Source organism: Gigantopelta aegis, chromosome 2, assembly GCF_016097555.1.
Source record: "Gigantopelta aegis isolate Gae_Host chromosome 2, Gae_host_genome, whole genome shotgun sequence".
Lineage (NCBI taxonomy): Eukaryota > Metazoa > Mollusca > Gastropoda > Neomphalida > Peltospiridae > Gigantopelta > Gigantopelta aegis.
The window spans coordinates 39468348-39483456 of NC_054700.1; the positions used below are offsets into that span (position 1 = coordinate 39468348).

At 38.2% G+C, this 15109-nt stretch overlaps 3 protein-coding genes across 3 annotated transcripts; all 3 read left to right on the plus strand.

Moving 5' to 3' along the window:
• The first annotated feature begins 395 nt into the window (after positions 1-395).
• On the plus strand, positions 396-1394 carry LOC121388462 (beta-1,3-galactosyltransferase 5-like). The gene has a single exon (XM_041519815.1). The coding sequence runs from the start codon at positions 396-398 to the stop codon at positions 1122-1124; it is 729 nt and encodes a 242-aa protein (XP_041375749.1). The 3' UTR covers positions 1125-1394.
• A 4722-nt stretch (positions 1395-6116) lies between these two features.
• On the plus strand, positions 6117-7627 carry LOC121378233 (beta-1,3-galactosyltransferase 5-like). Its single transcript, XM_041506315.1, has one exon. It carries the CDS (start codon positions 6179-6181, stop codon positions 7367-7369), a length of 1191 nt encoding a protein of 396 aa, XP_041362249.1. The 5' UTR covers positions 6117-6178; the 3' UTR covers positions 7370-7627.
• Positions 7628-11258: 3631 nt separating this feature from the next.
• On the plus strand, positions 11259-13878 carry LOC121388474 (beta-1,3-galactosyltransferase 5-like). The gene is made up of 2 exons (XM_041519826.1): positions 11259-11915; positions 13768-13878. The coding sequence occupies exons 1-2, from the start codon at positions 11259-11261 to the stop codon at positions 13876-13878; spliced, it is 768 nt and encodes a 255-aa protein (XP_041375760.1).
• Positions 13879-15109: the final 1231 nt, after the last annotated feature.

A 15109-nucleotide genomic window follows, 5' to 3' on the forward strand; every position in this document is an offset into this window, starting at 1 on the left:
TTTTCAGATTCATTACAATGGACAGACACTGCTTTAAGAAAATGAAAAGGAATAGTTTCAATATTTTTTTGTTTATCGTCATTATGTCTATAAGCGTTACATTTTTCTTGACATTAAACTTAGGGTCATTGCATAGGCGAACGCCTGTAAAGGTTTGCAGAAACAAATCGTGGCATAGCACACCGATGGTAAACTTTTCAGCACTGCCCATTCCCGGTGTGTTTTATGAATCCACGTTTTACGGAGATAAAACTATTCTAAAGAACCGGTGGTATTTTAAGCCAAGACCAATACGAGTTTCCCCTTTAAATTACTGTTTTTTCAAACATTCTGCACGAGCATGTACAACCAACAAAATACATCAGCTGGTTATTCTAGTGATGTCATTACATCACATGACGTCACAACGACAAGCCATTCGTGACACTTGGGGTAGTGTTTCCACCCTGGGTACATGGCCTGGGACAACAGAACAATTTTCCATTAAATTATTGTTCGTCTTGGGTGCTAGTAAGACTGAATCCTTGAACATCGCGGTCGCCATAGAAGCAGTGGAAAAGGGAGACTTGATCATGGTAGACGTTGATGACAATTACTACAATCTGGCAACTAAGGTCTTGATGGGCTTCAAGTGGATCAAAGAGTTCTGCCCCATTGTTAAACACGTCATGAAAGTTGACGAGGATACTTATATAAATATTCCTCAGTTTGTAGCATTAATCAACTCCCGTGATTGGAACAATCTCATATATGGGCCATACTTTCCTTCCGCACCGGTAGAGAGAGATGGAAAGTCGATGGTATCGGAGGAAGCCTATCCTATAGCTGTGTACCCTCCACACGTGAAGGGGAACATGTACTGCATGTCCGCCACTGTTGCCATGGAGATCCTGGCCGTCTCCGAATACATGCCCTACGTGAACATGGAGGACGCGTATATCACTGGAATACTGGCTAAAATACTCGACGTCAGACACGCTGGAATACCGGGGGAATTGTACAATTTACATTCAGCTGCTACCCCGTGTGAATTAGCAACTGGGAATAAAATGGTATCTCAGGAGATATTTAAGCAAACATTTTACAGAACGTGGGCGAAAGTTATAGACCCTTCCTTGTGTTGATCTGTCCAATCACATTTATGGTAACATGAAACATATCCAGAGTAAACTCACTTCCTTGCTCTTTGTGTTGTTCAGTCAAAGGCAGTGTAACCTAAGTTAATTTTAAAAAAAGTCCTCTTGATGACGGTCCAATCAAATGTATTATAACATGCACATACCCAGAGATAGACTTACAATAACAACTTTTGTCCACAATACACCTCAAAAATGTGCCTGTTACTTCACTTTCTGAGAGAGAGAGAGATGTTGAATTAAAAAAAAAAAAGTTTTCCAGACTGTTCTTAAAGGGACTTTCCTGAGTTTGCTACACTTTTTAAGATGTTATCGACTAACAGACTTTTTAACGACTGTAATTACATATCAAATATATTTTTCTGCATAAAATAGTAGTGGCTATATATTAAACGTATTTTTGATCGTTCTGATATTTATACTAGGTTAAATTTCTTTCTTTTTTCTTCAAAAATATAATTTTTGGTACGTACGAAATTATTTGAAGAAAAAATCCAGTTTGAGCTTCTTACAAATATTAAGACGACCAGAAACACATTGACTATACAGAAACTGATATTATAAACCACAAAATATATTTAATATGTAAGTTTAATCGTAGAAATGTTTTATTAGTCGAAAACATCTTACAATGCAGCAAACTCAGGAATGTCCCTTTAAGACTCTTTTAATACTAGCCAAGTCACAAAACTGAGATTTTTTCAGTTTAGAATAAGAAACCGAATTCCTACCACAAATAGCTTTTTACAAAAGACAATTTAATCTTTGTACATTTTGTGGTAAGGTAAAGGAAACTCTCATTAATTTATTTAGGAAATGTACAAGTCTTCATTTTAGGAATGGTTGACCCCATCTTGTTCATACGTACACAATAGTGTGACTACTGTGAGCTTATATCTAATCCTATTTGGTGTCAAGGTGAATACAAGAATAAACCACAGATTTTGATTTGCTATTACTTTATTCGAAACATTTTATACATAAACAAAAACTATTAAATGTGTGTGTGTGTGTGTGTGTGTGTGTGTGTGTGTGTGTGTGTTTCTGTGTGCGTGCGTGCCTGCGTGTGTAAACGTGTGTTGTAAAAATTTATGTCACCAATAACTCCTGGGTCTTGTTTACGAACTGCCTCTGTTTATCATGGACAGGGATAGGCTAAATTGTAACACGACCATAGAAATATATGAATAAAAGTTGTATTAAAACACCAAACTGAGATTGAGTCACATTCCACATCTTGATTATGTCCTCAAGCTCTCAGTATGGACACCATTTGTATGTATAACCCCATAGATCAACACGTGTCCCATATGTCAACAGGTGCCCCATAGATCAACAGCCGTAGAACATTTAGAAATAGCATATCAACAAATTATTTCACAGCTCGTTAAACACAATGCTTTTTTAATCATCGGCTATTTATTGGATGTCAAACTTTTGGTAATTCTGCTATATAGGTTTTAGAGGAAACCCGCTAAATGTTTTTCATTAGTAGCAAGGGATCTTTTATATGTACGTTTCCAGTGACAGGACATCATTTACCACAGCCTTTCATATACCAGTCGTGGGGCACTGATTGGGATTGAAAGATCCCAAATAACCAATCAGAAAATAGATCCACCGAAGGGATACGATCCTTCGATCTCAAGCGCCTCAGCCAAGCGATCTAGCGACTGAGCTTTTACCCGCCCCAGACACTGGTTAAGAAGAAAGCTTACAATAAAATAATAACACTTTTTAACGTTTTTTGAATGATACAATATGTGATACTATAATACACACACACACACACACACACACACACACACACACACACACACACACACACACACACACACACACACACACGTCTTTTCATAATTATATAACGACACAAATAGAGCACATTTATTTATCATCAGCTAATGGATGTCAAACATTTGGCAAATCTGACATATAGTCTTGAAGAGGAAATCCGAAACATTTTTCCCTTAGTAGTAAGCGATTTTTTATATACCTCCCCCCCCCCCCTGACAGGATAGCACATACCACGACCTATGATATACTAGTTGTGGTATACTGGCTGGAATGAGAAATAACCCAATGGGCACACCATCGGGAACGATCCTACACCGACCGCGCATCAGGCGAGCGCTTTAACACTTGGATACGTTTCGCCCCTATGTACGTTTTATTTCAAAATATACTTTCTATATTGTATTTTTTTTTTTTACGCTCTGGTCTTTATGAGGCGGAATGCCTCAATGATATAGTGGTATAGTGTTCACCTAAAGTGTGATTGGTCGCAGGATCGATCGCCCTAAACGGACTCAGGTACCCACCCCATCACTCCACGCCCCAACCACTGCCCCACGACTGGCATATCAAAGGCCGTGGTAAAATAATGTTCTGTCTATGGGAAAGTGTATAGTGGTAGGTTAAAGTTAAAGGTTTGTTTATACAACACCACTAGAGTACATTAGTTCATTAATCATCGGCTATTAGGTGTCAAACATGATACTTTTTGACATGAAGATTTTTGAGAAAAACTGATATATATTTTTTCATTTAACGGTAAGGGGTCATTTATATGTACTTTCCCACAAACAGGACAGCACATGTCATGGCCGTTTAAATACCAGTCGCGCGGCACTGGTTGGGGCGAGAAATAACTAGGATTAGCGTATGTGTCGGAAACGGATTTCCCGTCTTTCTCTTTTGTTCGGCCATGTGTTGAAACAGCCATAAGTTAGATATCAAATACCCATAGTTTAGGGCCCATCAGGCTATTTCTCGTTCCAGCCAGTGCTCCACAACTGGTATAACAAAAGCCGTGGTATGTACTATCTTGTCTGTGGGATGGTGCATATAAAAGTTCACTTACTGCTAATCAAAAAGTGGCGACAGCGGGTTTCTTTTTTTTAATATCTGTGTGGTCATTAACCATATATAACCTTAAATAAAATGTGTTGAGTGCGTCCTTCCTTTTTCTTCCCATATTTAAAACTACTCAGATGTCATTAAGCAAACATTCCTTTCCTTTCCTCACAAGTCCATGCTTTTGCTGTGTGATCCTTGTTTTGTGAAAGGGGCGGGACGTAGCTCAGTGATACAGCACTCGCCTGATGCGCGATCGATGTAGGATCGATTCCCGTCGGTGGGCCCAGGAGCTATATCTCGTTCCAGCCAGTGCTCCACAACTGGTGTAACAAAGGCTGTGCAATGTACAATCCTGTCTGTGGGATGGTGTATATGAAAGATCCTTTGCTGCTAATCGAAAAGAGTAGCCCAAGAAGAGGCGACAGCGGGTTTCATTTTTTCAATATCTGTGTGGTCATTAACTATATGTCCGACGCCATATAACCGTAAATAAAATGTGTTGAGTGCGTCCTTAAATAAAAAATGTCTTTCCTTCCTTCCCCTTGTTTCGTATATGTGTAAAAATTCACACACCGACTGTCAACCACGGGAATAATTATACACCACTGTCCGCGCTCTCGCCATTGACATTCAAGATCACGAAGAGCTATTCAGTTTTATACACTGACTGTGTGTGAAAATAGTTTACTTTGCGAGGCTGAAACCCCTAACAACCGCAAATAAAACAAGAAAGGAATGTTGTATCTAGCACACGCCCCCTCCCCCCTCCCCATCACCCACCAGCACATTATGATTTAAGTTGATGTCTCATAGGACGTTGTGATATTTTATCGACGAATAATCTGTAAGTAGATATAATTATTTATTTTAAATATAAATGATTCTTTTGTATTGTATTGTGCATGTACACATTATACACTATTGGTGTGATTGTATTACCCACGACTGACAACTGATAAATAAATGACTGAAGTCGATATAGTGGTAACATTGAGCATAAAATATACCATATAGTGACGTCAATTGATTGAAACTAATCTGAACGTGTGTGTGTGTGTGTGTGTGTGTGTGTGTGTGTGTGTGTATGTGCATGTGTGTGTGTGTGTATATTATATATAAATAAATAAATAAACATACATACGTACATACGTACATACATACATACATACATACATACATACATACATATATATATATATATATATATATGTGTGTGTGTGTGTGTGTGTGTATATATATATGGGTGTGTTTATGTGTATATATATGTTAGAGAGAGAGAGAGAGAGAGAGAGAGAGAGAGAGAGAGAGAGAGAGAGAGAGAAGGAGAGAAATATACATCACACATATATTAATACATATATACATGCATATGTGTATGTGTAAGTGTATGTAACTATTATTAGGTGTAATATCGCGAGAGGCATATATAACGCAATGGGTATTTCAGTGGTATTTTCTTATGGAAATGTCATATCATATTTATTAATCATGCAAACAAATGACATATTGGTAACATTTGCAACTGAAAGAAGATTTTGTTCAACTTGAAAAAAATTGAATAAAATCCGTTTGTAACAAAACAATATTTTTTTTTTTATCAATTACATATCGTGGCATATTGAAGAATCCCCCCCACCCCCCCCCCCGAAAAAACACCCCACAAAATAACAGTGTAGGCAGCACACGTGCAAAACGATTTTCAATTTGTAATTCCAAGTTATTTGCTTCAAACGCATTTTAGTGCATTACCTCTCCCCCCCCCCCCCCCCGCCCCCCAATTTGAACAAAAAACCTGTTTCAGTTACAGTTGTTAAAAATGTCCACATCAGGCGCGAATGCAGGATTTCTGAAAAGGGGGGAGGGAAAGGGGGCCAAATGTGATAACTGATCTCTCCTTTTAGACAGAACAGTTAATATAATCACGTTTCCCCTGGACCCCCCTGGATCCGCTACTGTACATGCTTCATATATATGCTATGACATTTCTATAATAAAATATTCACTGAATTACACACTGCGTTATTTATGCCTCTCAGTATATTTTGTTTTTATATTTTAATATTAATATGTATTTTACTTTAATTCTTTAACTTACATTTGTTTTATGTTTTACATATGTATTTTGTTTTTCAATCTTTTTCAGATGTTTTACGACTGACACACACAAAAAAAGACCCAGGAAAATGAAAAGGCATTTTTTATATATTCTTCTGTTATTGGTGTTTATGTATATTAGTATTACTTTTTACTACTCATTAAAATCTAAGCCACCACACAGAAACAAGCCGTTCTACGCCTGTAAAATCAAATGGTCTCATAGCAACCCAATAATAAATTTATCAGCATTGCCCATTCCAAAGGCCTTTTCCAAATTCACGTTCTACGGAGACGAACAAATTCTAAAGGACCAGTGGTATTTTAAGCCAAGACCAACGCGTGTTTCTCCTTTGGATTACTGTTTTTTCAAACAATCTGCAAGAGCATGTGCAACTGATGAAAACCCCCAGCTTATTGTTCTGGTGATATCAATGCATAACATGACGTCACAACGAGAATGTATCCGTGATACCTGGGGCAGTGTCTCTACCCTGGGTACATGGCCAGGGTCAAAAGAACACTTTTCCATTAGAGTATTGTTCGTGTTAGGTCTTAGTAAAAACGATTCCTTGAACATCGCTGTCAGCAAAGAGGCAGAAGAAAGAGGAGACATGATATTAGCAGAATTTGAGGACAGCTATTTCAATCTGACGCAAAAGGTCTTGATGGGATTCAAGTGGATCAAAGAGTTCTGCCCCACCGCCAAATACGTCATGAAAGTTGACGAGGATACGTATATAAATATTCCTAAGTTCGTAACATTAACAAACTCCCGTAACTGGAACAATCTCGTATATGGGCCATACTCTTTCTCAGGGACAGTGGAAAGGGAAGGAAAGACGAGGGTATCTAAGGAAGCATATCCTATAGATGTGTATCCACCGCACGTGAAGGGCAACATTTATTTTATGTCCACTCACACCGCAATGAAGATACTGGCCGTCTCCGAACACATGCCCTACGTGAACATAGAGGACACGCACATTACGGGAATACTGGCAAAAACGCTGAACATCAGACATATCACACTGGCGCTAAAGGAATATGATTTATATTTACCTGCTACTCCTTGTGAGCTTGCAAGTGAAAACAAGATGGTATCCCAACAGATATTTCTTCACTCATTTTACGCCGTCTGGATCAGAGTTCAAGACCCCTCATTGTGCAAGAACGCTAATTCAGTCAAACGAATTCAACCAAAACGAGCAGAAAAAACGTCCGCTAGACTGGTTTATAATGCGTTTCACGGTAAACCAAATGATCACGTCGGGAACTAGTCAAATAGTTCGCGAACGTTAGCGAAACGTTAGGTGGCTGAACTCGTAACACAAACAGGCGCAGATTTAAAACAGAGTACATGTGTATTATATGTTCCCTGTTGTTATTAGGGATAGCTTCTGTTGGAGTATATGTTTTAACAACTGGCTGTGAAAAAGTGTGTTACAACATGGAACAACTAGGGCCGTTCTTGGAAGGAATAGGAAGGCAGTTGCCCCTTTAAAAAGGACCTTTTTGTTATAAAACATATTACTGTGCCTTAAAGTCTTTGTTATTGTTGGTTTTGATACAGTTGTTTTAAACCAGGTACGGCTGTGATAATATAGTACAAAACTGATTTGTTGTTCGGACTGGAAGTTATTATTGGGACTTATACCAATGACTTTCGGGCTACTGATAGAGAACCGACCAAAGAGAATTTCGGTTCGCAGCCCGGTACCGGCTCCCACCCAGAGTGAGTTCTTAAGGGCTCAATGAGTAGGTGTAAGGTCACTACACCCTCTTCTCTCTTACTAACCACTAATCAACTAACAACTAACCTACTGTCCTGGACCGACAGCCCAGATAGATGAGGTGTGTGCCCAGTACAGCGTGCTTGAACCTTTATTGGATATAAGCACGAAAATAAGTTGAAATGAAATGACCAACTCCGGGACGGGAGGGGGGATGGGGTTGGGGGATTTTTTTCCTTCATTTCTTTTCTTTCTTTTTTTTTTTCCCCCCCCCCCCCCCCCACCCCCATAATGCAACAATTTCAAGGGACTTCCTTGTATTTATAGAATAGCAAGTGGATATTCAATTGCAAGTAAAACGGTTTTTTTGTTTTGTTGTTGTTGTTGTTGTTGTTGTTGTTGTTCAACGACTCTGCTAAAGCATACTGATATATTATCCATTGGTTATTGGATTTCAGTCATTTGATAATTCTGACACGTGGTCTTCAAAGGAAACTCATTACATTTTGCCCATTAGATATGCAGGCAAATCAGACAATACTGTTATTCAACGTACAACACATTTCTGTCAAGTCGCTATAATATAATCAGGGGAGAACATTCAGCGAGAATACTTCAACGTCCTAGCAACAACATAATATATTAGTTGTGGACGTTGGATACCATTATGTGCCACCAACGAGGATATTACGTAGACATTAGCAGGATTCAAAGGAACACTCGCTGAGACTTGTAAACATCAAAGACCAAAGACAAAGTCAAAGAGGCGTTTTTGACACATTGATTGATAAAACAAAATTTAATCACAATCGTGTACTTGAATGAATGAATAAATAAATTCATTCAATTCATTATATTTGTAAATGATTTAATTAATTAATTCATTCATTCATTCACTCATTCATTTATTCAATTTCGTGCATATATTCACTTAACGGACAAACATGCTATCTTGGTATGGGTACACATGTCAGTTATCTAGGCTCTTTGTCCAGGGCAGGTGTTAAAGTTACAGTCTCTGGTTACCATATTAAAACATCATGTACAAATATGAAATACAAGCTCAAATGCACTTTTAAAAAACTCGTGTGTGTTCGCTATGAACGGAGATCGTCAAAAGTATACGCTCGATTCGTCGTCTGTGCCTCCATTGCTCGGCAAAGCACAAACGACAGCCTGTTGTCAGTTTCAGTTAACACGTGCGTTTGCAGATTTGAAATTGTAGGGCTCATCTCAAAAACTTAAAATGAGAAATCTTGCGCTGTACGAAGAACGTTCGGTTGAAGATACGGTACTAGAGTCTTTCGCTAAAACCGGATTGATCTTGACAAGTCTCCCTTTTCCACTGCTTCTATGGCGACCGCGATGTTCAAGGATTCAGTCTTACTAGCACCCAAGACGAACAATAATTTAATGGAAAATTGTTCTGTTGTCCCAGGCCATGTACCCAGGGTGGAAACACTACCCCAAGTGTCACGAATGTCTTGTCGTTGTGACGTCATGTGATGTAATGACATCACTAGAATAACCAGCTGATGTATTTTGTTGGTTGTACATGCTCGTGCAGAATGTTTGAAAAAACAGTAATCTAAAGGGGAAACTCGTATTGGTCTTGGCTTAAAATACCACCGGTTCTTTAGAATAGTTTTATCTCCGTAAAACGTGGATTCATAAAACGCACCGGGAATGGGCAGTGCTGAAAAGTTTTTACCATCGGTGTGCTATGCCACGATTTGTTTCTGCAAACCTTTACAGGCGTTCGCCTATGCAATGACCCTAAGTTTAATGTCAAGAAAAATGTAACGCTTATAGACATAATGACGATAAACGAAAAAATATTGAAACTATTCCTTTTCATTTTCTTAAAGCAGTGTCTGTCCATTGTAATGAATCTGAAAAATAAAGATTGACGAAATAAAGCTGCAGTCTTGACGATATTAAAGCATCATATACTAATGCAAAATAAAAACACACCTACAGTTTTAATAAACTCTTTTGTTATCGCTATCAATGTTTATCGTAAGTGGCCTTTGTACAGATGTTGCCATCCATGGGTTTTTTTTTTTAATATATATTTTTAAAACAAGCAAATGAAATGGTATCCCGCTTCTCAGTGTAAAAAAAAAAAAATGTTTTGTGTGACTTAGAAAAGCATGTTATAGGGGGCCTACCAAATTATTAAATAATAAAAATGTACCCACGAATGCAGCTTTATACTAATTGTGTAAAGTTCTTCCTTTAAGAAAGTTATTAATATTATTATTAGTAGTAGTAGTATTAGTATTAGTAGTCAGAGGCGGATCTAAGGGGGGGGGGGGGGGGGGGGCAGGGGCCCGCCCCCTAAATTTAGCGATAGTTATAATTTTATTATATATTAATTTTAATTTTTTTACCCCGATCCCCTCCAAAAAATTGAATAAAATCCGTTTGTAACAAAACAATATTTTTTTTTATATCAATTACATATCGTGGCATATTGAAGAATCCCCCCCCCAACCCCCCCCCCCGAAAACCCCCCACAAAATAACAAATAATAATAATAATAAACAAAAACATCGGTTGCTTTTATAGGGAGACGAGTGTAGGCAGCACACGTGCAAAACGATTTTCAATTTGTAATTCCAAGTTATTTGCTTCAAACGCATTTTATTGCATTACCTCTCCCCCCTGCCCCCCAATTTGAACAAAAAACCTGTTTCAGTTACAGTTGTTAAAAATGTCCACATCAGGCGCGAATGCAGGATTTCTGAAAGGGGGGGGGGGGGGGTGTCAAAATGTGATAACTGATCTCTCCTTTTAGACAGAACAGTTAATATAATCACGTTTCCCCTGGACCCCCCTGGATCCGCTACTGTACATGCTTCATATATATGCTATGACATTTCTATAATAAAATATTCACTGAATTACACACTGCGTTATTTATGCCTCTCAGTATATTTTGTTTTTATATTTTAATATTAATATGTATTTTACTTTAATTCTTTAACTTACATTTGTTTTATGTTTTACATATGTATTTTGTTTTTCAATCTTTTTCAGATGTTTTACGACTGACACACACAAAAAAAGACCCAGGAAAATGAAAAGGCATTTTTTATATATTCTTCTGTTATTGGTGTTTATGTATATTAGTATTACTTTTTACTACTCATTAAAATCTAAGCCACCACACAGAGATAAGCCGTTCTACGCCTGTAAAATCAAATGGTCTCATAGCAACCCAATAATAAATTTATCAGCACTGCCCATTCCAAAGGCCTTGAGCAAATTCACGTTCTACGGAGACGAAAAAATTCTAAAGGACCAGTGGTATTTTAAGCCAAGACCAACGCGTGTTTCTCCTTTGGATTACTGTTTTTTCAAACAATCTGCAAGAGCATGTGCAACTGATGAAAACCCCCAGCTTATTGTTCTGGTGATATCAATGCATAACATGACGTCACAACGAGAATGTATCCGTGATACCTGGGGCAGTGTCTCTACCCTGGGTACATGGCCAGGGTCAAAAGAACACTTTTCCATTAAAGTATTGTTCGTGTTAGGTCTTAGTAAAAACGATTCCTTGAACATCGCTGTCAGCAAAGAGGCAGAAGAAAGAGGAGACATGATATTAGCAGAATTTGAGGACAGCTATTTCAATCTGACGCAAAAGGTCTTGATGGGATTCAAGTGGATCAAAGAGTTCTGCCCCACCGCCAAATACGTCATGAAAGTTGATGAGGATACGTATATAAATATTCCTAAGTTCGTAACATTAACAAACTCCCGTAACTGGAACAATCTCGTATATGGGCCATACTCTTTCTCAGGGACAGTGGAAAGGGAAGGAAAGACGAGGGTATCTAAGGAAGCATATCCTATAGATGTGTATCCACCGCACGTGAAGGGCAACATTTATTTTATGTCCACTCACACCGCAATGAAGATCCTGGCCGTCTCCGAACACATGCCCTACGTGAACATAGAGGACGCGCACATTACGGGAATACTGGCAAAAACGCTGAACATCAGACATATCACACTATCGCTAAAGGAATATGATTTCTATTTACCTGCTACTCCTTATGAGCTTGCAAGTGGAAACAAGATGGTATCCCAACAAATATTTCTTCACTCATTTTACGCCGTCTGGATCAGAGTTCAAGACACCTCATTGTGCAAGAACGCTAATTCAGTCAAACGAATTCAACCAAAACGAGCAGAAAAAACGTCCGCTAGACTGGTTTATAATGCGTTTCACGGTAAACCAAATGATCACGTCGGGAACTAGTCAAATAGTTCGCGAACGTTAGCGAAACGTTAGGTGGCTGAACTCGTAACACAAACAGGCGCAGATTTAAAACAGAGTACATATGTATTATATGTTCCCTGTTGTTATTAGGGATAGCTTCTGTTGGAGTATATGTTTTAACAACTGGCTGTGAAAAAGTGTGTTACAACATGGAACAACTAGGGCCGTTCTTGGAAGGAATAGGAAGGCAGTTGCCCCTTTAAAAAGGACCTTTTTGTTATAAAACATATTACTGTGCCTTAAAGTCTTTGTTATTGTTGGTTTTGATACAGTTGTTTTAAACCAGGTACGGCTGTGATAATATAGTACAAAACTGATTTGTTGTTCGGACTGGAAGTTATTATTGGGACTTATACCAATGACTTTCGGGCTACTGATAGAGAACCGACCAAAGAGAATTTCGGTTCGCAGCCCGGTACCGGCTCCCACCCAGAGTGAGTTCTTAAGGGCTCAATGAGTAGGTGTAAGGTCACTACACCCTCTTCTCTCTTACTAACCACTAATCAACTAACAACTAACCTACTGTCCTGGACCGACAGCCCAGATAGATGAGGTGTGTGCCCAGTACAGCGTGCTTGAACCTTTATTGGATATAAGCACGAAAATAAGTTGAAATGAAATGACCAACTCCGGGACGGGAGGGGGGATGGGGTTGGGGGATTTTTTTCTTTCATTTCTTTTCTTTCTCCCCCCCCCCCCCCCCCCCCCCCCATAATGCAACAATTTCAAGGGACTTTCTTGTATTTATAGAATAGCAAGTGGATATTCAATTGCAAGTGAAACGGGTTTTTGGGGTGTTTTTGTTGTTGTTGTTGTTGTTGTTGTTCAACGACTCTGCTAAAGCATACTGATATATTATCCATTGGTTATTGGATTTCAATCATTTGATAATTCTGACACGTGGTCTTCAAAGGAAACTCATTACATTTACCCAATTAGATATGCAGGCAAATCAGACAATACTGTTATTCAACGTACAACACATTTCTGTCAAGTCGCTATAATATAATCAGGGGAGAACATTCAGCGAGAATACTTCAACGTCTTAGCAACAACATAATATATTAGTTGTGGACGTTGGATACCATTATGTGCCACCAACAAGGATATTACGTAGACATTAGCAGGATTCAAAGGAACACTCGCTGAGACTTGTAAACATCAAAGACCAAAGACAAAGTCAAAGAGGCGTTTTTGACACATTGATTGATAAAACAAAATTTAATCACAATCGTGTACTTGAATGAATGAATAAATAAATTTATTCAATTCATTATATTTGTAAATGATTTAATTCATTCATTCATTCATTCACTCACTCATTCATTAATTTATTCAATTTCGTGCATATATTCACTTAACGGACAAACACGCTATCTTGGTATGGGTACACATTTCAGTTATCTAGGCTCTTTGTCCAGGGCAGGTGTTAAAGTTACAGTCTCTGGTTACCATATTATAACATCATGTACAAATATGAAATACAAGCTCAAATGCACTTTTAAAAAACTCGTGTGTGTTCGCTATGAACGGAGATCGTCAAAAGTATACGCTCGATTCGTCGTCTGTGCCTCCATTGCTCGGCAAAGCACAAACGACAGCCTGTTGTCAGGTTCAGTTAACACGTGCGTTTGCAGATTTGAAATTGTAGGGCTCATCTCAAAAACTTAAAATGAGAAATCTTGCGCTGTACGGAGAACGTTCGGTTGAAGATACGGTACCAGAGTCTTTCGCTAAAACCGGATTGATCTTGACAACGTAGTATCAACAATCGTACCTTCCTATTTCAGAATTAATATTTTATAAAGTGTTAGTAGAATTTTCAAAGTTTAGTTTGTTTACTAGTAACACATTGATCATGTATATATTTTTAAATAAAATATACTAAAGTAGACAATGAACGTTTTCACTTCTTAATTTTAAGTGTGTTAAAATCGACAAATTCAAATAAATATTCTTTCGTTTGGAATGGGTAAAGTTAGTTTGTTTTGTTTAACGACATCAATGTTAAAGGGACATTCCTGAGTTTGCTGCAATTTTTAAGATGTTATCGACTAACAGAGACTTTTTAACGATTGTAATTACATATCATATCATAACATATCAGTGGCTGTATATTAAACGTGTTTCTGATCGTTCTAATATTTGTACTAGCGTAAATTTCATTTTATTTCCTAAAATATGTTTTTTCGTACGTACGAAATTATTAGAAGACAAAATCCAGTTTGGGCTTCTTACAAATAATAAGACGATCAGAAACACATTGAATAAACAGACACTGATATTCAAAACAAGAAAATATATTTAATATGTAAGATTAATCGTAGAAATATTTTATTAGTCGGAAACATCTTAAAGACTGCAGCAAACTCAGGAATGTCCCTTTAAAGCATATTGATTTAATAATCATCTGCTATTGGATGTCAAACATTTGATAATTCTGACATATAATCTTAGAGAGGAAACGGGTGCATGTGCAGGGGGAGGGTATTGGGGGTCGAAACCCTTACCTGCCCAAGCTTAAACATTTTTATATATATTTTCTGGGGGAGCATGGCCCCATATAAACTTCGCTCAACACAGTCTATACCCGCCACCAACATCGCTGAAATCCCTGCGCACGCGCCTTGGAAACCCGCTACATCTGTTTTTTTAGCAAAGGATCATTTATATGTACCATATCCCACAGACAGGATATTGGGAATTGGGAAATTGTTTAACGTGCACATTCAGAGCAAGCTGCTGTAGCGCACGCCTGTCCTGGGCACAAGTACCGGCCTCAGCCGGTTCCTCCGTCCAGGACAGGAAGACAGGATATCACATACCATGGCCTTTTATATACCCGCCGATGGGGATCAATCCTAGACCGACCGCGCATTTAAAAAAACATACCTTTTTAGATCTAAGTAATGAATAAAAAATAACATATAGTCTTGAAAAATGTTACGTAAATCGAACACAACGCCCTCTACCTCTACCCCTAGAGCATTACG